The sequence below is a fragment of the Solea senegalensis genome, linkage group LG16 (assembly GCF_019176455.1).
Source record: "Solea senegalensis isolate Sse05_10M linkage group LG16, IFAPA_SoseM_1, whole genome shotgun sequence".
Lineage (NCBI taxonomy): Eukaryota > Metazoa > Chordata > Actinopteri > Pleuronectiformes > Soleidae > Solea > Solea senegalensis.
Window position 1 is genome coordinate 1,244,449 of NC_058036.1, and position 23,687 is coordinate 1,268,135.

General features: G+C 42.4%; 1 protein-coding gene across 3 annotated transcripts in view; it reads right to left on the bottom strand.

Moving 5' to 3' along the window:
- Positions 1-23,687, bottom strand: part of akap6 (A kinase (PRKA) anchor protein 6) — a 134,056-nt gene that overhangs the window by 90,907 nt on the left and 19,462 nt on the right. For 2 of the 3 annotated variants that reach the window (XM_044046746.1, XM_044046747.1), the window contains exons 4-11: positions 15,998-16,107; positions 15,409-15,550; positions 14,672-15,313; positions 13,452-13,799; positions 12,676-12,819; positions 12,434-12,577; positions 12,108-12,353; positions 3,755-3,877 (exon numbers count right to left, since the gene is read on the bottom strand). In XM_044046746.1, coding sequence (XP_043902681.1) covers positions 3,755-3,877; positions 12,108-12,353; positions 12,434-12,577; positions 12,676-12,819; positions 13,452-13,799; positions 14,672-15,313; positions 15,409-15,550; positions 15,998-16,107 — 1,899 coding nt within the window. The remainder of the gene's footprint in view (positions 1-3,754; positions 3,878-12,107; positions 12,354-12,433; positions 12,578-12,675; positions 12,820-13,451; positions 13,800-14,671; positions 15,314-15,408; positions 15,551-15,997; positions 16,108-23,687) is intronic. The other variant, XM_044046748.1, reaches the window with a different exon arrangement.

Below are 23,687 nucleotides of genomic sequence, written 5' to 3' on the forward strand. Positions count from 1 at the left end.
AAAATAGCTGAAAATAGTCCCCTGCAAATTCACCAGTTCCTCCTCATTGATAAAAATGCCAATGAGCAGCAGCTTTCGCAAAAAAACAACTGAAATATATTTGTGACATTTTAAAAGTTCCAGGGGGACCAGAAGAAGAAGATTAAGACGAGGACGTGAAGACACTACCGAGGCTACATCCACACTGACCAGGCTTCTGGAGCGTTGTCCTTTTCTTTTAAATTGTGGTAAATTCTGCACCTGCATCAAGGCTGCCGTGCACATTAAGACAGTGTTTTCATAGAAGTCTGAAAAGTCAAAAAAGTCAGAGCAAACTAGAACTAGCGTTCAGGAGAATTCGCACAAGTTTGGTATCGTTTCAGTTCTCAGTTCACTCGGAGTGAAAAATATCTCAAAACGTTCTCCTTGTGTTTTCAGGTATGAACCCAATATGTTACTTTGGGAAAACGATGATCTTGTTGTTTGTACAGTGTGCAAGCTTCATGTCGTCTACTCCATTTTTTGGGTGTATTTCTTTTGGCAGTGTCACAGTGCCACATACAGGGCTGGTATGTGTACTACAGTGTCAAGAGTCTGTCGTGTTTACAGAAAACTTCGTACAAGGAGAGTTGAGTTTTTTTGTGGGCAGGAAAGCTGGCGTCGCGAAATGGGGTACAACTAAGCAGATATTTCCCCAACTGACCGGAGAACAAGAAGAGAATACTGGATTTGAGTAAAGACACCGGGCGCTGTAACGTTGTATCGGTGTTGGACGCTTGGTTCTGCTGAATTGAAGCGCTGTGGTCTGTCGTCTGGATAAAATAGAACTCTTGCCTATTCTCTGCGTAAGTGACGTCGACACATTAACTAAAGTGGATGCAAATGACTTCCTGTGCCGCAACAGAGAAGGAACACGAGGGGTTACTCTCGGTTTCACCTCCACTCACGTCTCATAACAGAAGCCTCAGCTCTGATGTTTTCTTCAGACAAACAAACAGCGACAGAGAAAAGAATCCGTCAGTGCGGCTGCACGTTATCTCTGATACGCAGATTAAATGCTCGTCTCCACGCGGTTGTATGGATGTAGTCGTACTTTGAAAACTCAGACAGACATAAAAGGTCAGGTTACGTCCCTTCCTGTTTCTTATCTGCACTGAGTCTCAGTCAGGACGCGACAAAGTCAAGCGCCCCGACCTCAACCACAGCCTCGACATGAGACGCAGGACATGTACACCCCCGTCTGTCCCTGTGTCCTGTCCTCTCTCTGTGTTGACTGCAGTGAAGAGACACATCACTGTCTGATTCACAGAAACCTGGCTCTGCTGCAGTCATCAAACAAATATCCACACAAATACTCACTAATAACTACAAAGTGCAAGTGTGACTATCGACGCAGCCACACACACACACACACACAGTCAGTTAGCGAGCGCGCTATCAACAGTGCAGCAGTTCAAAGTCCTATTAGCGATGCTTTTTCATCCTCTCCCTGCTTTATTTAACGAGACGCGCCAATTAAGAGCCGGCAATTCTAATTGAAGCTAACCGCCGCTAACGTTAGCGCTGCTGGCACCCACAACAAAGTCGACGCACGACACGTGTAAACAAACCCCAAAAACAAACACACACACACACACACATATATACACACACAGCTGAAATAAATAACGAGATAAGACAAGTTAGTGTGTGTGTGAGAGAGGGAGATGCTGTTCTGCAGGGACAGATATGTTGATTTAGAAATCTGTCTAGGAACATGCAAATGTATGCAAATGGCACCTGTGTGTGTGTGTGTGTGTGTGTGTGTGCAGCTCGGAGACATGTCTACTGTTGTGTGTATGCATTTACATTGCACGCTTATATGCAAATACTTCAGTTTGTTTCTCCCTCTCTGCCCGTATGTGTGTGTGTGTGTGTGTGTGTGTGTGTGTGTGTGTGTGTGTGTGTGTGTGTGCAAATTAGAAAAACACATTGCCTTTTTTTAATCTGTTTGGTAAAACAACAAAAGCGAACACAGTGAGATTGAAGGAGACATAAAAAGAGACAAAGAGGCAGGGAAAAAGGGAGAAAGGAAAGGGCAGATGGTGTGTGTGTGTGTGTGTGTGTGTGTGTGTGCAAGAAAACAAAGAGCTGCAGGTGAAAACAAATTGGAACAAAAAGAGAGGAATGTGGATAAAGGCGGTGAGGATGAAATGAGAGTCTGTTCCGTGTTATTTATTTTCCCGTCGCTCACATCGTCCCTCTGCACTTTACAGGCGACGCCAAACTCCTGACCTTATGACCTCTAGCAGATCCCTCCCTCGTGTCAAACGGTGGAAATAGAGATGCACTGATGCTTTTTTTGATTTAGAGATTATTTTTTTATTGTTATTATTTTAAAAGAAACCAAGTAAAGCAGACAAGGCGACATGTATCATGTGACCTGAACTTGTGTTTTTAAAATGGCTTGTTGTGGCTCGCTGGTAAATACATTTTCACCGTGTCAAATCTGACACTGAGTCATCTCGACATATAATACAATATAATACTTGACAGTGTCTGAGTTAAAAGCTGCGTACGCTGCCCTCTCACCTCTCCAAAGGTCATTGATGAAGTTGTTGACGTGTAAACACGGCGATGTACAACAACAAACACAGTGTACAGCGTTTGGACTGAAAGACGCTGAAGTCAGGGAGACTTTAGAGCTGTTAAATGTCGCCAGAAAAGAACATCGCACGCTCAAAGCAAGACAACACTTTCAGCAAGAAGCTAAAGTTTGGACAGAAAGTCGGTTTTCATGTTCTACATTATCTGCTATGCTGCCTGTAGTGGTGCGGTGGTTCTTGTATTCTCCACCTCCTTAGGTCCTTTTGTCATAAAGACTGACCTTGTCAGGACCAGTCGTCCTCATGGAGACCAAAACCTGGTCCTGAGGCAGAACCTCATTTCTGAGAAACGAGTTATAGGTTTAGGACTACGATTTGAAAGGTTTCAAACCTGTGTGTTTGTGTGTGTGTGTACCTGTTATTCCTTATGTTGTAGGGACCTAAATCTGTTTACACTGTCACATGATGGGGACAAAAATCAAGTAACTGACTTCATTTTAAGGCGATGACCTGTTTTAAAGTTAGGCTGGTCAGGATTAGGATTAGGTCAGCAGTAATGATGGTTAAGGTGAATGAATGTAAGTCAATGTAATGTCCTCTGAAGTCATGGAAACCAGTGCGTGTGTGTGTGTCACATTTATATGCATGTATGTAAATGAAAACATGCAAATGTGGGATCATAAACCCATGTGTGAATTGTGTGTGTGTGTGTGTGGTTAGGTTACTGAAGTTGTGCATTTTATGTGTTATTTTTTTGAACATTAAAGAGTTTTCTTTCATCAGATGGAGGTAAAAAGAAAAGACAAATCAGCATCAGTCCCAGAAAAACCTGTGATCCACAGTGGAGACACAAACCACATCAAACCGTAACCATGGCAAAGTAAAAAAGCACCAGTGCCCGTTTGTGTGACCGTGATGATGAGCTGTTGATCAGCTGATCATCAGCTGTTGATCAGCTGTTTCACGTCAGGTGAGTGTGAAGAGAGAACGAGCAGCAGGTTGTGTTTTCAGCTCGTCTCAAAGCACCGGCTCCTTTTCTGACACTTCATTCACACAGAGTGGCACCATGCTGAGTCTCTGCTGCTGGAGCGACTGTGTGTGTGTGTGTGTGTGTGTGCAGCAGCAGAGCGTGTCCTCGCAGATGCAGTGATAAAAACACAGCGTGTGAGTGTGTGTGTTAGTGCTCTGACCAGGTGTGTGTCCAGGTAAACCCTCAGGCTGTCCAGCTCCTGTCTGGGCTGTGTCCAGTTCTCCGTGCTGTCCAGCGCCTCCTGCAGCCACGAGATGAAGCCGTCCAACTGCTGCACGAAACACTGGGGACAAACAGAGAGAGAGAGAGAGAGAGAGAGAGAGATTTAAAACAGTCATAACATGTAAAAAAAATCTGTGAGGTTCTGTCCAGAATCTGCTGGACTCACATCAACACAACACAACACAGCACTCAACAAAAACACTGCAGCAGAGATGAGAGGATGAGGACCAGAAGAGAAGATACTCTGGAAGAAAGAAGAGAGCGATAAAGAGAAGACAGGCAGGTGACCAACAAGTGGAGGGCAGAGGAAACAGGAGAAGAGGGGAGGAAACAAGAGGAGAGGAGAGGAGAGGAGAGGAGAAATTCAAGGACAGAAAGAGACGAAAGAGCTGCCGGATGTAACAGGTAAACACAGATTAGGATTAAAAACACAGACAGAGGGAGGAGTGAGGAGAGAAAATGGTTAAATGAAGAAAAGAGCGAGGACGGAATGAGAGTGTGGAGGGCGAGAACGAAACGAGAGGAGACTGAGAAGTGGATGAAATGAAAATGAGAGGTAGTTACGGCACGAAAATGATGCAGCGAGGACGCTTGAAACAAACAATTTAGAGAGAGAAGAAAGAAAAACACAGTGCTGGAAAAAAGAAAAGTGGAGGAAAACAAGAAAAATCAACAGGGGTGGAAAAAAGAAAAACAGGAAAAAGAAGTGAAAATGAAAGAGATAACACACACATAGGTGGACTGATGAAGAGAGGGGAAAACAACAGAGGGAGAAGAAGAAGAAGAGAAGCAGCGCTCGTTGCCTGGTGGAGAGTTACTGCCATCTACTGGCCAACATGAGGATTCATGAAGACACTGAAGAATGAAAACATGAAACTGAATTAAGAATAAATCAATTAAATAGAATTATTTTAAAATATTTTTTATTTTAAAACTTTTTTTTTTCCCGGAATAAAATGTGAAGAAATAGCGGGAGGACAACGAGTCGAAGTCGTATCTGATCCGGTACAGATCTGTGCCGTTTAAATCCACTTCACTGCTGAAGAGGATTCGGAGGCGACGACGAGAGCTGCAGTCACAACAGACGTGAAGAGTTTAAACCTCCGCTCTGAAGAGAGGAGCGCGAGACGAGGAGACGCTTACAGTTCACGTTTCAATGGATTTTCACGCACACGAAACGAGACGAGGGAGCTTCAGTCAGAGACGTCAGGATCACAAACTTTCTCACTGTGTCAAAATAAAAGCACAGGAACGTGTGCTCTGTGTGAGTCACGACACAAAGAGGAAAAACGTGAACAAACTGAAACTGTCGGTTGTTTTCTCCATTTATCAAGTTTTAATGATTTCTTCGTTATGTGGAGCAAAGAAACCAGAAAATATTCACATTTAAGAAGCTGAAAAATCATAGATGAATAAAAAAAACACTTAAACAAACTCATCGATTACATGTGGATTCATTTAATTAAACCCTGTGAGGGCACAGCGTGTGTATCTGTAGTTCTCCATCATGAATTAATTCATTTCTACAAATGTTGTTGTTTATTAACATGGGGGTGGAGTGGCTCAGTGGTTAAGACCAGTACCCTGTGTGCGAAAGACATCATGGTCGCAAGTTCGACTCCACCCCTGGATGATTGTACTCAATTCCATTGTAAATCGCTTTGGATAAAAGCGTCTGCTAAATGACATGTAATGTAATAAGAACAATTTTCTTATCGTGAGGAAGAAAGGTGAAGATCTTTTGTTTGTGGACAGCGGTTTGACTCAGACGTGTGAAATGTTTCTGTTTAAAATGTTTTTTCTGTCCATAAAGATGTTAGTAATGGATTATTAAATTAACAAACAACTATTTTGAATACGTTTGAGTGTTTCTGGGATTCTCTTCAGCCTCTTAAATATGAGTACGTAGATTGATGGATTATGAAACAATTTTCACTATATATAATATAATGTCACAAATGGGACTTTTGGTTAAAACAAACAAAAACATGTTACTTTTCATTAATATTTTAGAGTGAACAACAAGAATGGTGAGTAAAAATCATGACATCCTGGAATAACTGAAAAGATGCAGCTCCCCCTTGTGGCACTTTTAAATAAATCACGAAATGTTGCATTTTTTAACGTAGCGTAGAAAACGTGACCAGGATAATTTCACATGACTATCGGCTGTCAGCTAAATGTCCAATAGTCATCGTAGGATTAATATTTTGCATTTAAACAACATTTATTCAAGCAAATGAATATTTTTAATGACGCACCAGGTTAGAGATTTATTAGTTCTGTGAAAATCTCTTTCATAACCGAGCAAAAATTGGTAATCATTTCAGGTAATCGGCCGTAATTGTCTCATGTTTAAGAGGACAGTTAAGTGCGTCTTCAGGTGGACGGCTGCAGGCAGAGACGAGCGCCCACAACACACAAACGCACACAGAGGTCGACGTGAGGCTGCAGACTGAATCTTATATGGAAACAACCCAGCGAGATAAACACACACACACACACACTGAGGAAATGGAGAAGTCATTTACATAAAACTGAGGACGTTCACTAACGTGACGCCTGAAATTCATTGTTTCCAGTCCGACCTCAAACATCCGCCGCTGAATAACAAGTGTAACACAGACAATTCTCATATTCTCAGCATCCAGCTTGGTTTCCATATCTGTATCTGAGAGGGACTCAGAAAAACTAATGACAGAGCAGAGGAGGAGGAGGAGGAGGAGGACGGTGTGAAGGTAAATGTGATGGAAATGACTGGAGTCTGTGTTTTCACCTCGTCTACAAATCACTGCATCGAATCTGTGCGAGTCTGTCCTCGTGTGTGAAGACGAGTTTCTGTGATGATACCAGTGTGTGTGTGTGTGTGTATGTGTGTGTGTGACACAAACCTTGACCGATTGAGCGTCAGTATGTTAATTACAACCATGACCCTAAACAAATATATACATATATAAATATATATATTGATATGATTCTGTCAATCTCTGCTGCTACTGCTGCTGCTGCTCGTTATGAAGGAGAGATGGAAATCAAAAGTATTGATGGGGTCACAGATGAGGAAGAAAGGAGGAGGAGGAGAGGAAGGAAGGATAAGAGGAAGTGAGGGAAGGAGGAGAGGAAAGAGGAAATGAAGAAAGAAAGGAAAGAAAAGGAATGAGGCGATCAGGCAGAGTGAAAGTAAAGGATGGTGGTGTAACGGAAACAGAGAGAAGATAAGACCAGAAGTTCATAGATTTGATGGACCAGCATGCACTGGGGCTGCTTACAGCTGCTTTCATGACTGTAATCCGCCGAGGCTCCTGGGAAACAGGGTGGCGGCCTGCTGGGAGCTGAGAACTTCGCCCACATCGCCGTTCACTGAAATAATCGCTGAGCGACGTGGACTCAAACTCCCAGCATGCCGAGCGTCGTCCTCCGCCGCTCACATGTTACATTCCTGTGTGTCCGTGGCACGAGACGAGGACGGAACGCGAGGACAAGAGAGAGAGACACTCTGCTCACGCTCATGTTCGTAATCCCACCATTTCATTGAAACTCAAGGCCAGATTACATTAGATTACTTAACTCAACATTAATATTTATTGCTAATAAATGTGGATTAGAAAACTGCGAAATTATTTTACAGCTCACAGGATAAAATGTTGTGAGGTCATCCTTACATCAGTTCTCAAGTTTTTCAAATTAAAAAGCACAGCAGTAACACTCACTAGTAAACCTGTGAGTTAACTAGTGAGTGAGGCTCAGCTGCAAAGGAAGCTTGCACGCACCACAGTTTGAGAACCCGGGATTTATGTGATATTTAAGGTTTAGAGGAATTGTACCAAATGTGGAAATGCTTGTTTATTTTTAATAATGATCTTGATTTACATTTACAATGTAAATGACTAATAAAGGACTCTCTTATCTTATGTTGAACTTCCTCAGATGAAAACCAGTGACTCACACAGTTTAGATTCAACTTCACAAACTTTCTCCTCCTCTCCTCTCTCTCTCACTCACTCTTTTTGCTTTTGCTTTACCTTTACCTCCTCTTCAACCTGTTTATCTATAGAAACAACAAAAGAAAATAAATAAATAAATAAACACACACCCTCCTCCGTCTCTCTCTCTCTTATTTTCCTCTCGCCTCTCGTGTCGGTTGGTGGCCCCGCCCTCCCGCCGGGCCAATCAGACGAGTGTTGATGTGAGTCTGTTGTCTGTCTGTCCCCCACTGCTCGCAGATAGGCCGACGCGCCGCAGCGCCGCCAAACACAGACACCTCACACTGAGGACGCTGATGCCATACACTCACACACAATCATGTGATCACATGACCTGCAGGACACTTATCTAACTGTTGGACCCTCTCTCTCTCTCTCTCTCTCCCTCTGTCTACGTCTTCTCTTTTCTTTTCTGCAGTGCAGCAGCATCATTACAGGAGCGCGTGTGTGCGTGTGTGTATATATATGTATATTTCCTCATAAGCTTTCACGGAACGAGCCGCACATTTACGTGACGTGGACGCAAACGACGGCCGCTGCGTTACAAAATGAATGACGAGGCGGTCAAGGTCGAGACAGCAGCGTCTGCGGGGGTCAAAGGGCGAGGATGAAAATATAAAAAAAACAACAAAGTCTGGAGTAAAATATTCATGTCCAACAGCAGAGACAGCAGGAGGACGGCAACAGAAAGACAAAGCATTTGTGTATAATATCTATAGTATATATTTATATATGAAAGTAAATGCAAACTTTGTATAAAGAAGTCAGCGGTTTATAACGATGAAACTATGAAGAAAATGTAGGAAAATGTGTTTTATTCACATTTATATCAAAGAAATGTATTGTTATGGGTCAAAAGTCATATAAAATATTATTCTGGCATATATTCGTGCTGAAAATCTTTCATCTTGTTGCTTTAGTAAGTAGTACATGGGTTTTAAAGGGAATTTTCGATCAATTAAATTCAGGGAAACAATCTATCTGATTACACAGATGTAGTTGTCGAACCATTATGACAAAGAGGTAAATATAGGGGTTTAATATTTTACTGTTTTTTAAAAATTCTGCACCTTATGTATGGAACATGCATTTGTTTTACATAATCTGCCTTTAAATTGAATCCGTTTTCTTTTTATTTGTCTTTTGCTGCTGCCTATTTTACCCAGAACTCCCTTGAAAACGAGGTTTCTTAATCTTAATGGGATTTTCCTGGTTAAATAAAGGTTAAATTAAAATAAACATGACTAATAACTATAAATGAAATGCACGAATCATAATCGCAACCATAAAAAAATCACAAATAATGACAATATAAATGTTTTTCTTCAGAGAAATAAAGGATTTGATTTGTTTTTATAATATAAATAGTGCCGATGTTTATGAGAAGCTCATATGGCACGATTTTACGGTTGATGTTCTCACCTCACACTCAAACTCAAGTGAAGTTCAGCAAGTGTTGACACACTTTTACAACTCTGAACTTTTACATTAGCAAATCAAATTTAACAGATACATGGAAATTAATTTGAAAGAAAAAAGAAAAAGGAATTTACACTTTAAGATGGAACGGCTCCATCACGAGCAGACAGCGATTGAGTGGAGCAGCTGAATCTACTTTGGCTTCTTCTTCATTTTGTTTCCCCAGCAGAAAAAAATGAACCTGGGAGGAAAATGAAATATCCCACTGACGGGGAACGCAACTGATTTCATCTGCCATAAAAGGGACGAGTTCAGACATGAGATTCTGTTTCTTTCTACTCTGTTCATCTCAACTCTAATCAAATCTACTCAACTCCGACAACAAACACAGCCCTGCACCTCCACCACCCTCTCCTTCCCTCTCCCTCGCTCTCTCAGAGGAGACGAGACTTGGTAGACGGATTATTTTTCTGTTCTGCTCCTGGATTTGATTCATTTCTGCTCCAGCAGTGATCGCTTGTCCCTGGACGGATGATTTCTCTCTCTCTCTCTGTCTGTCTTTCTGTGTGTATTCAGCGGAGACTCTCAGAATGTCATCCTCCACACCGAGACAACTTCCACTCCTCTCTTCACTTCCTCAATTAGGCAGCTCATCCATCGCCATGATTACATGCTGCTAATTAAGCAGCTAATCAGCTAATTACCCAGGAGCAGAGAGGAGAGGAGCGAGCGAGTGTGTCTGAGTGTGTATAAGAAAGCAGAGCATGACTCCTAATGTGTGTTTGTCTTTTTTTGGACTCAAGTTTTTTCTAAAGTGCATCACTTTTCCTAGATTTACGAACAGTCACTCACGGTGACTGAAAACCAGCGGGAGCTCTCACTTAAAAACAAAAACATTAAGTTAAAAATTAAGAGAGAAAATCAGTGATTTTAACATCACAGCACACAGGAGTTGTTGATCCACTGCTGCCCTTCATCGCTAAGTTCAAATGTCTTATTTTGTCAATTTGTTCAGATTTACCTCAGTGACAAAAGTGACTTTTTAAAGAAACTATTTTTTGTTTGCATTTCTTTGTCCTCTCCTCCGCCGCTGTGGGCGACTGTATTTAATAATGAAGTAGTGGTGGAGGGTTTGACATCAGTATTGGCCTCGACTTTCATTATCTATGCATCATTAAAGAAATATCTTTTAAATGATCTCATGATTTGATCAACTTGAGTAAATTAACCTCGGGAAGGGAAAATAAATTTCTCCTCGCTCAGAAAATACGGAGCTCCCATTCCAGACACGGACTGCTGCTTGTCAAACTGTTCCCAAAATCAACCGCACGACAGCGACGGAGACCGGAGCAGAGCGGGGGACAGCTTCGACATTTCATCCGTCAAATCATCATCATTCTGAATATCAATGCGGGGGAATCTCATTTGACTTCAGGAATATGAAGGACGCGGTTCGATGAGGCGGGACTGACGTCACCCCGCGACATGTCCGGGGTCACTGACCCAGCGTTCCCTCTTACACAGACACGGCCTTTAAATACTCGTAATTATCCTAAAATATTCTGACCATACTGGCTGATAATCTTATTACCGCTGGTCTAATTCCGTCCTCGGGCTCCGGACGGATCCGGCCGACACCAGATAAGACGCAAACTTGACCGAACCCCGAGGGAAGCGTGCGACGTCGCAGCATTAAAGTAAAATGTAATGACACCGTAAAGAGATGGAATGAAATAATCTGAAAAGAGTGAAACTATAAAAAAAAAGATATTAGAGGCAGCGGAGGTTCTTTACTGCGATAATTAAACGAGCAGCGGGGTGAGGAGAATAAATCCCCAGAGCTATTGACATTTCACCATATTCAATACGACAGATATGACTGATTAGTTCAACGGGGCGGCCTCATCAATAATCCGCCTGCCAATCAAACGTGACCTTTAGAAGTGGGATGATGAATTAACGGAGGCCACGGGACGATCCGATACCAGACCTCCAATCCATCACAGCGGCTAGAGACGCGGAGACGAGGGCAAAAGTAAGAAAATAAAGAGTTTAAGTCATTTTGGGTTTCACTTTGTTGTTGGAACTCAAGTTTGCTCTGGTCCGGACGCAGAGACATGCTAATACTAATGCTAATGCTAGGTACAGATAAACAAAGAAGTACCGTCCCTATATTGCCATTACACACCATATAATTTATTATTATTTTTAAATCACTTTAAGAGGTGAGATCATGATTTAACAAAGGCCATGGGACAATCTGATACAAGACCTCCAGCCCATGACAGCAACTACAGTGACAACGACAAGAAAAAAATGGTAAAAGTTGATTGATTTTGATTCAGATTGTTGTCAGAACTTGTCAGAAGAAGTTTTTCCCCTCCTTAAAAAAATAGAAAGAAAAAATGTTCACTTTCAATTTGTTTGTTTTTTGTTTCTTTTAAATGACATGAAGCCTGATTATTTAAAATAAAATGGTCATATTTAGTGTTCTAACCCTTTAAATTCTATTTTTTAAACAACAGGTAGATGTCGATGTCATCGCATATTTTTCTCCGTCAACAAAATGAACACATTTTCTGATGATGATGACGACGCTGTTTGTGCGCACATTTCTATCAAATAACTGCTCTTTCTTGTCATATTGCAATTTAATTAATTTAATTTTAATGCAACTTTTAACACATCGAAGCAGCTATACAATCATAGGTATTGCGTAGTATATTCGATTTCAGCCAATAAACCTCAGTAAACGTTGGACCTTTAAATAAGAGAAAATGTGGAGTAAACACCAGAGAATATTAAAGAAAGGAGATTTTTCTTTTTTGTTTTAAAGTCTTCAGGAGCTCAGAAATAAATGTGTGTTAAAAACCTTCGCACAGTCCTTACCTCAATCTTCCTCCAGATGTCAGGGTCTTTGTCCTGACTGTGAATGTCCTGCAGCAGCTCCTGCACCAGTGACACACGTCCACGTCCATTCACCTGCAAGTGGCGTTCCGCAGACTCCCGGCCCTCATCCTCTTCAGACTGCAGATCACTCAGCGGGCCGGACTCGATGCTTTCCCCGACCGAGGGCGCAATGTCACTGGAGGAGGTGGGGCTAAACCGGCTGACCAGGTGTCTTCTGTAAGGAAGCTGCGGGGAGGACAGAGAGAGGACGTGATGGGAGGCAGGTTCTGGATCAACATGTGTGTGTGTGAGAGTATAAGACGTACCAGTGGAGGCAGAGGAGAAGAATTATCGTCCCCACTCTCTGCGACGCAGCTCACGCCGTCCCCTACGTCCCAGTCCGGGTTGAGCTCCGTCAAATCCCAGTCGTCCACGTCCTGCAGAGCTTCCGGGTCTGAGTCTCCGGGTCTCTGCAGGAGAACATTTAACCCAGCAACATCTTCACAAACACATGTTAAAAAAAACCTTCAATCTTTTATTAGGATGTTGATTAAACGTGTGCACAAACCAGCGGGAGGGACTGAGCCAGACTCTCCAGCTTCATGGCGAGCATCTCCGTCTTACGCAGCTGAGCGGGAAGAGCCAAGAACTCCTCCGACCCGTACCAGTGTTCCCGGTCTGGACTGGCTCTTTGTGAAACCGGGGCCCCCTGCTGGAGGATGACACACACAATTCACAGACGATTAACAGATAAAATAAAACTTAACTCATTGGTTAGATTTGTATAATTCAAAGCCAAATGTGAATCATTTCACACTTTATTTTAATCTATTACTGATTAAAATGAAGACAAAAGGTTATTTTGGTTGAAGTTTGTAGAATAATGAACTATAATTCCAAAAGTTATGTATTTAATGCACTATATTGAATAAAAACACACTTTGAAATGGTTGATATCACATTCACACTTCCCACGAAAATGCACCAAATGTTTCTTTCTGCTTCTTTTGCTGTGTTTCAAATGTGTCTGAAATAAATTAAATTGGTTTTAATTTATTTTATTTTGAAAAAATATTGTATGGTCTTTCAAATATTCTGGATAACAAAAAGACTAACTTTTATAAAAGCTAAGCACTGAATTCCTTCAAGAGAAACTTGAACAAACCAAAACTTCAGATTAAAAATAGAAGAATTTCTGGAGTTCAAATTAGAAAAGAAAATAACTTTCGTGTGGAAACTTCTCTTCTGTCATTTTATATCATATCATCACAATCAATCTGTCTCCATTTGATATAACAGCATGTTCAAAAACAACCCCAGCTCTTGTTACGTGTTAACCTTCACCTTCTGCTCCTGACGCTTCACGATCCAAACTGCCGCCTTGCCGGGCGGTGGTCGGGGGTCCGACTCCTCTCCGGACGCCTCCAGGTCTGAGGAGAAGAGCTGCTCCCTCATGGGGGAGGGCAACGAGGAGTCGGACTCCCCCTCACTGTGAGCGTGTGTCTCCTCCTGCGTCCTCTCCATTTGTTGTGATGTTCCATCCTGAGACGCCGCGGCGTCGGCAGTCGTGGTGGTTGGCGTGGCCGCAGACGAGCCCCTCTGGTCGGCCGGCGCTCGCTGCACACGCCCCTCTGAGTGTATGCCGGGTCTGGAGGTCACATGGTTTCTCTGCAGGTTTCGCCCATTCATGACCTGACGAGTTAAAGTGAACACAGCTTAGAAACAAAGGATAAAAATCCCAACTCCACATATTTTTACAGGAAAACACGACAAAACAAACTCACACAGCAACTCCATCATCGCACTGAACAGGAAACAAGCTTTCATTGACAGTTTACCCACTCACATCAAACACAACAAGAGTTTATATTCATCCTCAACAAAGATAAGCGATATATGAACTCCTGTTTGCTGACTTTGTCACTTTAGTTTAATATAGTTTAAAAGACAGTTCATGATGGTTTTGATCCTGTTGTTATATGAAGTGGCTGTGGACGGGAATGCATTGTAAATATTCACTTGAAAATTTTATTTAATTTGTATTTTATGAGGGAAGATTAGCAGCCATGGTTGTGGACACTATTGGGAAACTGAGAAAACAATAAACAAGTTATTAAAAGAGAGGTTCAAACTAGTTTTTACCAATACATTTCCACAACTTTGAGACACATTTTCACAACCATATACTCTCTGTAATGTCTATTACTCTTGAAAACAAGCATGTAAGACACTATATTTTGATTGAAATAGTATTAAAACATGACTAACTATGCAGCTTAAATGCACCAAATAGGAAACTATTTCAAATGTAGAAGAATCAGTGACTTTCTACTGTCAGTGTCAGCTCATGAAAAGATGGTCAATCATCTTGAATTGTCTTCTTAATTGCTATTGGATGATGGTGGGTAAAAAATGGGATATCATTTCCACAACGTTCTATGTTCTTGGAAATGGCATTTTTCAAATGACATAACATTTCTAGGTTTTAATGACTGTAGAAAACCTGAAGGGACATTTGTGATTTAGCCAGTAAAGACGCGTCTTAATAAAAGAAGGATACAAACCTGCAGACTTTCGTAGGATTGCGACACATTCTCTGGATAAACTGATTCTAGCTCCAACCAAAACTTGGAGCGATCCGGAGGATCCACGAGAGAGGGGGAGCTCTGGCTGAGCTCAGCCTGGACCTGGAGTCCACAGAGCGGGTTGACTCTCCTCAAACCTCCCTGCGACTCCTCCCTCCTGGTTCTTCCGTCACTGGAGTACAGAGCGGCTCTCTTGGGGAGCGACGGCTGCGTGGGCGACACCTCGGTGCTGTGGCTCACGCCGTACAGCGGCCGCTTCGCGCCTTCACTGTGGACGGGCGGACCGGACTGCATTGTGGGCAACTGCGGCGGAGAATGGTTGTGGTTTGTGAGATCGTCACTGGGTGTGGCGAGTTCAGGTAAACTGCTATAAAGGTCCTGGTTGGAGGGGGAGCGGCCTTCGGGTTCAGGGCGGGAATCTTCGGTTGGATCGGGCTCCTCCTCCTCCTGGGAAGCGTCGCAGTCGCCGGGCTCTCCTCCCCGCGCCTCTGGCTCGTCGCCTGGACTGTAGTCGCTCAGCTCAAAGGCGGTGATGCCGCAGTCTAAAGAGAAGTAGTCCTGGCTGCAGCGGATGGTCAGCTGACCGCAGTCGTCCACCTCCGTCAGAGCGTCTAGGCGGGTCTGCGCGACAAGAACTCACCATGTTAACATGTGCTGGGGATTCACCCGGTGACAGGATGAGGAGGAGGTTTGAGAAGGTACAATAAAACAAATACCTGGTGCTGGTCCTGGCTGAAGGCCTGCAGGATGTCCGTCTGCCTGGTAAAGTTTCCGTTGGAGTCCTGCAGACCCTGCAGCAGACGCTCCTTCAGGACGAGGACGGAGACTCTGAGCTGGTGCCAGAGCAGCTGCACCGTCCTGAACCACAACCACAACAGAGACACAATCATAAAACACCGAAACTGACTGGAGTCAGCAGTGCAGCAACTGCAGGTGAAAGATTTATTTATGTTAAACTCTGACTCTGGTGTCTCCAGGAAAATGAAACTTCCTTTGTCACTGGTTTTGTGTTTTTTAATGTGTCCATGAATGGATATGTATTATTGTGGCTGTATATATATTCATCCAATAACCCATGGCTCTTTCTGGAAAGCAATGTGACACTTGATTATAAATAAAATAATAAAAATAACTGATGTGCATTTTTACTGTTGGAACCGCAGGGAGAGAAGAGCATGAACATTTTTATGAAACTATGAAGAGTCTATAAGAGCATTTTCTATTCTTTCAATTAAAATGTCCTCATTCGAGATCAAAGTGTAACAAGAACAAAAATAAAACATGAAAGACGAGGACTGCACTAACCTGATGTCGACGATAATGTTGACAGAGTAGGACAAGAGTTTCAGGGAGAACTCCGTCTCCAGTAGAGCATGGATCTGCTCCACATGGTCTGAGATGTCCTCACAGATGTCCTACAATAAAACACACACACTCATGAGTGGTGTGAGGAATAAAAACCCAGTCGACCAACAGTAAAAGCAGAAGTTCCAGTTTTAAACATGAGTCAGGTTCATGTGGGACCAGTTCCACGTATATATGTAGAAAACAGCTCCTTATAAAATGACAGTAGGACGGACTGATAACATTATACTAAATTCAGATGCTGCACAGACAGACAGACAGACAGACTCCAGCAGAGCAGCTCTGAACCAAATTAACTGCAGCCGCGCTGACTCGTCTTCCCTGAAAACATGGCTGCCAGCGGGGAAATAAAATAAAATATAGATTTTAGCCACTTAACAAAACACGAGTATAATAAAACCTCCATCAGTGTAAGTCTATGATAGCTTAAGAATGTGTTCACGTCTTTATCTCACTGCAGTTTGTAAACCACTCACTCTCCCACACCAAAGCCCATAGAGAAAATCAGTGATTTTAGCTCACAGGGACACACGAGCTGCTGGTCTGCTGATGCCTCGTGTGGTCACTTTGTGTCACTGAGGTCAACCTGAACAAAGGATTTTAAATGCCAAAAAATACAAAATAACACATGTGAACTTAGAGATGGAGGCAGCAGTGGATCAACAACTCCTGTGTGCTGTGATGTTAAAATCACTGATTTTCTCTATGGGCTTTGGTGTGTGTGTTTCAGACGGAGTCTCGGGTTGTTTGCGTTGGCAGCGCTTCACACAACCACACATTAAAGAAAACATGAACTATTCCTTTAAATATGTAACTGAAAAACACGGCTAACGTTAAATGCTGAGAACGCTGAGAATTTTAAATGACATAAAAATGGATTTTATCTGCAAACGATACTAAGCAGAACTTCAATGAGACTTACATTAACATATTTTATGAATTTGTTATAATAAAACGACACATGTTTTTGCTTTGAAAATAAATGAAACAGATTCAAATTAAAATGATACGACCTTTGAAAGAGCGGGTGACCTGGCTTCGACCTCTAATGAGATACTTTACATCCACCTCCTGTGGCTGAGTCACCATGTTGCTCCATGGTGACCTGCCTGAACAACACAACACCTCCCACTGCTCTGGAGGTAAAAGCTGACCACCCAACCGCCCGCCTCTCCACCAGCCTGCCTGCCTGGCATGTGAGAATGTAGGTCACACACACTGCCAGCTTGGCTCACACTGGCTTGGCCAACAGTGACCTGCTGCGGAACGTTCCAAAATAAATTCATCACTACTGTAAGAGGAGGCTGCAGCCAGAACTGCTGGAACAAGGTGTGCACATGGTGCTAACATGTGGACATTAGAGAGCGACATGTTACCATGTCAACAATGCCACCTGCAGAAAAGTCAAAACAGGTGTAGAATTTTAGAGATAGTTCAGCGTGGTTGTATGAGGTACTGACACAAACTCAGAGGTGACTGTGCGGTGTGAGCGCCCCCCGCTGCTGAGAAATGGAAGACATACAGCGGCTACCAAAGGTGAAACAGATTATAGCCTTTTAAAGGTGAAACAGATTATAGCATAATAACGTTTGTAAACCACTCACTCTCCCACACCAAACCCCATAGAGAAAATGAGTGATTTTAGCTCGCAGGGACACAGGAGCTGCTGGTCTACTGCTGCCTCGTGTGGTCACTTTGTCTCACTGAGGTCAATCTGAGCAAAAGATTTTTAATGCAGAATTGACAAAATAACAACATTCGACCTTAGTGATGGAGGCAGCAGAGGATCAACAACTCCTGTTTGCTGTGATGTTAAAATCACTGGTTTTCTCTATGGGGTTTGGTGTGGGAGAGTGAGTGGTTGGACACAAAGTTTCAGTTTCCTGTGGCAAAAGTCTGTCTCATGTTGATATAAAATCTACACAAAGTGAACTTGAACTCATAGTTAACTCTCTCTCTCTCTCTCACACACACACACACAGTTTCATCATCAAAGCAGTGTCATGTGATTCTAAAACAGTGGTGAAAATGTCACCGTGTCTTTCAGGCGCTTCAATAATTCACACACAGCTTTCAAATGCTAATACACACACACACACACACACACACGCAGAGTACACACTCACACACACTTTACAGAGACCCCATCAGATTAAATTAACACCAAGTGTGTCGTTTCTATCTGAAGTCATTTGTTAGAAGATCTTCGGTCCAGTCAGAGTGTTGGGAGCTAATGAGACCCCCGCTGTGTGTGTGTGTGTGTGTGAGATTCTTTTCCTGAATTAGCGTTTTTTTGACCCGATTTTGCTGCATGTTTGTAGAGATTTGACTGAATGAATTAAATATTAAATATTTAATTTACTTGTAAATAATACACTCTCTCTCTCTCTCTCTCCCGCACACACATACACACATACACACACACACACATACACGTTTTCACAGCCCGCTCACGTACAGTGAAGACATGAGCTGTCAATCACAGAGTCCATACATCCAGCAGGGCTTTCTAATTGCCTTAAGTCCATGTGAAACACATCGACTCAGGCTTCAGGTCCAATCGCGTCTCACCCTCATCACCGCAAACATCAAGCTCTTCAGCGCAGCCGCGTTCAAACCGCCGACGACAGCTGGGCCTCGTCCGCACCCATTCCCTCTAATAACCTTCACCTCCTCCACCTCCTCCACCTCAGCCCATCAGCACCACGGCTTTTTACCTTAGAGATCAAATACTCCTGTGTTCCTGCTCCCACTGGACTATTCAAATTTACAGCTTCAAAGAGGACCAGGCCCAGTGCTGCTGCTGCTGCTGTTACTGCTGCTGTTTGTGATGCTGCTGCTGCTACTCTTACTGCTGCTGTTGACACTGTTACTGCTGCTGTTTGTGCTGCTGCGCTGCTGTTTGTGCTGCTGTTACTCTTACTGCTGCTGCTGTTACTCTTACTGCTGCTGTTTGTGCTGCTGCTGACACTGTTACTGTTACTGTTACTGCTTCTGTTTGTGCTGCTGCTGACATTGTTACTGCTGCTGTTTGTGCTGCTGCTGTTTGCTGCGGTTATTTATGCTGCTGCTGACATTGTTACTGCTGCTGTTTGTGCTGCTGCTGTTACTGCTGCGGTTACTCTTACTGCTGCTGACACTGTTACTGCTGCTGTTTGTGCTGCTGCTGACACTGTGACTGTTGACACTGCTTCTGCTGCTATTCATGCTGCTGTTTGTGCTGCTGACACTGTTACTGCTGCTGCTACTGTTACTGCTGCTGTTTGTGCAGCTGACACTGTTACTGCTGCTGTTTGTGCTGCTGACACTGTTACTGCTGCTGTTTGTGCTGTTTGTGCTGCTGCTACTGTTACTGCTGCTGTTTGTGCTGCTGCTATTTTTACTGCTTCTGCTGCTGTTATTGCTGCTGTGATACAACGACTTTTCTTTTTTCTCTCCCTCAAAGCAGCAGCGTTTGCCTCCAAACTCACTTATTAATGTCAGGTTGGATTGAAAGTGTGGTTCATAGACACAGAGGACAATGAAACACGACTGGACAATTACTATTTTACTATTTTGATAATTGATAAAATTGATGAGTGTGTGTTTTTTCTTTGTGTTTATGTGAATAAACTAAATTTTTCAGCTTCTAAAATGTGAATATTTTCTAGTTTCTTCATAGAATCACTTTGGTATGTGTACAAAACAATACATTTGAGAATATCGTCATCATTTCCAGGTTTGGGAAACATTTCCTGACATTTTCTGAAGCAAACAAACTCATCAACAAAATAACTGACGGATTAACAGATGATGAAAATCGTTAGTTGCATCCCTGTTTGGAACCACAGAGCAAAGTGAGAGATAAGTGAAGATGTGAACCGTCAATCCGTTTGGTTTGTTGAACAGGGAAACTTCAATTTGTACAGGTTTACTGAAACGGATGCGTTCAAATCCTGGAAAACTGGAGGGAAACACTCCAGCAGGAAGAAGAAGCCGGTGCACGAGTGTCATGCTCCCTCTACATTCTGCGTCTGTCCTCTGTTAAAACTACTAATTATTTGACAGTTTTGTTCGTTTTTTGGTATGAAATTACAACAATTTCCTTTGATAAAAATGCAGTGAAAATCATTCACTGATGAAAATGATAACGTGTGGTCCAAACTGCAGAAGCAAAAACACTGTCAAAGGTTCACAAATCAAACATCCTCCCTTTAAATCAAAAATCAGAATATTCTGACGCTCAAATGCCCCTGACAGATTTCCTCCATGTGCATCGTCAAACATCAGATTCACACTGACGTTCAACTTTCTGAACAGTGACTTGACAACTGACATTTATCTGTGGTTGATTTTCTACAATCCATGGTCGACTGACAAACATGTGAGAAACAAGGTGAGGGTTTAGGACAAAGACTGAAAGTGTGAAGATGGTGTTTCATTCAGCAGAAACTATCTCTTACCTTTCACACAGTCTGTCCTCTTTTTTTCCTCTTTCACATCAATTTAAGTTTAGGACTTTTCCCAAATGACAAAATGTGAATCTGCTGCTCAGGATAAAAAGTTATAAAAGTTCCTCCCACCCAAACGAGAAATTAAAAGTAAGAAAGAAAGTTACAGTTTGTCTGCAGTTACATTAGCGAGTGAGTCGTCAGTCCAGAGCAGAACACACACACACCATTACTGTTTCTCTCCATGTGGGAAATGTGACCCACTGTGTGGGTGTGTGTATGTGTGCGTGTGTGTGTGTGTGTTGACCTGCTTCTTGAAAGGGGTGTTGGGGAGAGGAGGGGTGACAACAGTTGGGGAGGCTATTTTGGGACCAACCTCACCCACTGCCCTCTCACTTAGCCAGACACTCTCTTACACACACACACAAACTCTCTCCCTCTCTCTCACAGTTTACTTACTTTCACTATCAGTCATCAACTATTTTGAAAATCAATCATCACTTTGATTGTCTTTTTTAAATAATGAAACATATTTTGGACCAGATAACAAATGGAGTAATTGAGAAAACACTAGACAGATCAATCAACAATGAAAATAATACAGCAAACCACTAATTAAGTGTCTTGTAGTATTTCTCCATTATTTCATAGCACATTTTAGAATATTATAGTGTTATCATAGTATTTTTATCGGGTGAAGTGTACTTTCTTTCCAGTATTTTGTATTACATATGTATTTTGTACATTTTCTATCTACATATATTATGTATCTCAATAAAAAGACTAACAAATGACAAAACAAAACAAAAACCATGCAAGTAAACAAATCAGGGCACATTTTCTATGACCTGCACATCACATGATGTATTTTATATATACATTTTAAGACAAATCTGACATATACTATACATAATATTCTGTGTATAATTATTATACTACCCTGGTCCCAGTCACTGTGGACTCGACTGACACCGTGTGTGTGTGTGTGTGTGTGTGTGTGTCTGTGTTTCTGTGCGTGACTGACCCTGTGTTGCATCATTGCTGTATTATGTGTCATGTTTGCTGACACATGTTTAAGACAGGCTTGCTGTCATCAAAAAGTTATAATAAAAATAACAATAATAATAACAACTGTGTGACATATAGGTTCAACTCCAAATGATAATTTTGCCCCTTTTTCCATTTCCAGCTGAAAAACGACAGAAACTAGAAAAGATTCACATTTAAGAAGCTGAAAAATCACAGAAACTAGAAAAAATTCACATTTAAGAAGCTGAAAAATCACAGAAACTAGAAAATATTCTCTCTCTGTGTCTCTCTCTCTCTCACACACACACACACGTCGGCAGTGCAGCAGCTGTTGACTGTGTCAGCTGTGAGAAGGACAAAGAGAGAGAAAGAGGTCAAGGTTGAAACTATTTCCTGGAAAAGAAAAGGTGTTACATCAGGAAAATAAAGTAAAAGTAAAGTGAAACCTGACCAACTCTTTCCCTTAACTCTTTTTAATTTTGTTTTAATCTGAACAGGACATCAAGTCCAGCTCCAGGGTGGAGTCACAGATTTTTTATTTTATTTTTGGAAGAATCGGCTTAACTCAGTGACTTCCTTTTCCTTTTTTTCCCTTCCTTCCTTTCTTTTCTTCTCTTCACTTTCCTCCTACTTTAATATCTACTGTAAGGCTGTGACATGGAGAGCAGCTCCCCGGATTCCTGCAGGCGCAGCTGCAGCGGTGACATCAGCAGACAGAAATACCACGGCAGACGGACGCTGCAGCTCCTCCACTGTGTTTAAATAAAGATTAGCAGGACACGCGGATCATGCTTACTCTAAAAACCTCAAGGAATTAGAGCATAAAAACACAAAAACAGCGCATGAAGACAAAACAGGGAACTTGAAGTTTTACCACACCAAAGCCCATAGAGAAAATCAGTGATTTTAACATCACAGCACACAGGAGTTGTTGATCCACTGCTGCCTCCATCACTAAACATTTAAAATCCTTTGTTCAGTTTTACCTCAGTGACACAAAGTGACCACACGAGGCAGCAGTAGACCCCGTGAGCTAAAATCACTGATTTTCTCAATGGGGTTTGGTGTGGGAGAGTGAGTGATTCACAAACTTCAGTTTCCTGTAGGAAAAGTCTGTCTCACAGTGACATAAAGACGTGAACACGTTCTTAAGATGTCATAGACTTAAACTGATGAGTAGATTTTATTACACAAGTCTTGTGTTAAGAGAGTGAGGTTCTCGGTAACGGCTGTAGAGGGCGCTGGCATAGAAGTCAAGGAGGTAGCAGCTTATTTCGGTCCACTATTTTAGTCATTTTAATCAGAATCAGAATACTTTACTAATCTGTGAAAGTGGAAACTGGGATTTTAAAGCCAATATCACGATCATAATAATTTGCATCCTCAATCAGTAACTCATGCAACCTCACTTGACTAGCCCTTTAAGAGAAAGGGTGTGTGTGTGTGCATCCAGCATCCAATTCTACGACTCAAAACTGTAACAGCCCCTCCCACGTTGTTTGACTGACATAATTTTAAAGTGTTTTAATGGTTATTTACCAAAATGTACAGAATGTGGCTGCAAATGAACAGAGTGTGTGTGTGTGTGTAGCCTCTCCCTCTCAGAACAGCCCAGGACATTTTCCATGCAGCTGTTACACACACACACACACACGCGCACGCACACACACACACACACACATAAACACACACACACACACACAGACTAATGTACACAGTAACAGCAGTTGCATCACTATAATCGTGTCCTACAGTGGCTCTGTGGCAAGGTCAGGTTACAGAAAAAATGCCCTGCAGGCAAATGCATTATAAATATGACAGAGTGAGGAAGAGGACGAGGATAAAAGACAGACACAAAAGCAGGGAAAGAGCAGCGAGGACAGGATGAAGAAAAAGAGACTGGGGCGGAGACGGAGGCAGATCACCGCAGGCGTGAATACGATTTCAAACGGCAGTCTGGTGATCTGTCTGCTCCCAGCTGCCCAACACCACGCCCGCTATTATGTCACATTAAAGCTCAGGATTCTGGAGGCTGGACCAGATGGACATGAGATTTGTGGACAGACGGCTCCACCTGGTCATATTTAGAATTAAATGTGAAATTAGACAACGATAAACATGCTTTTTAGTCAGGATTATTAATAACTTCACATATGACGATGTTTAGGATT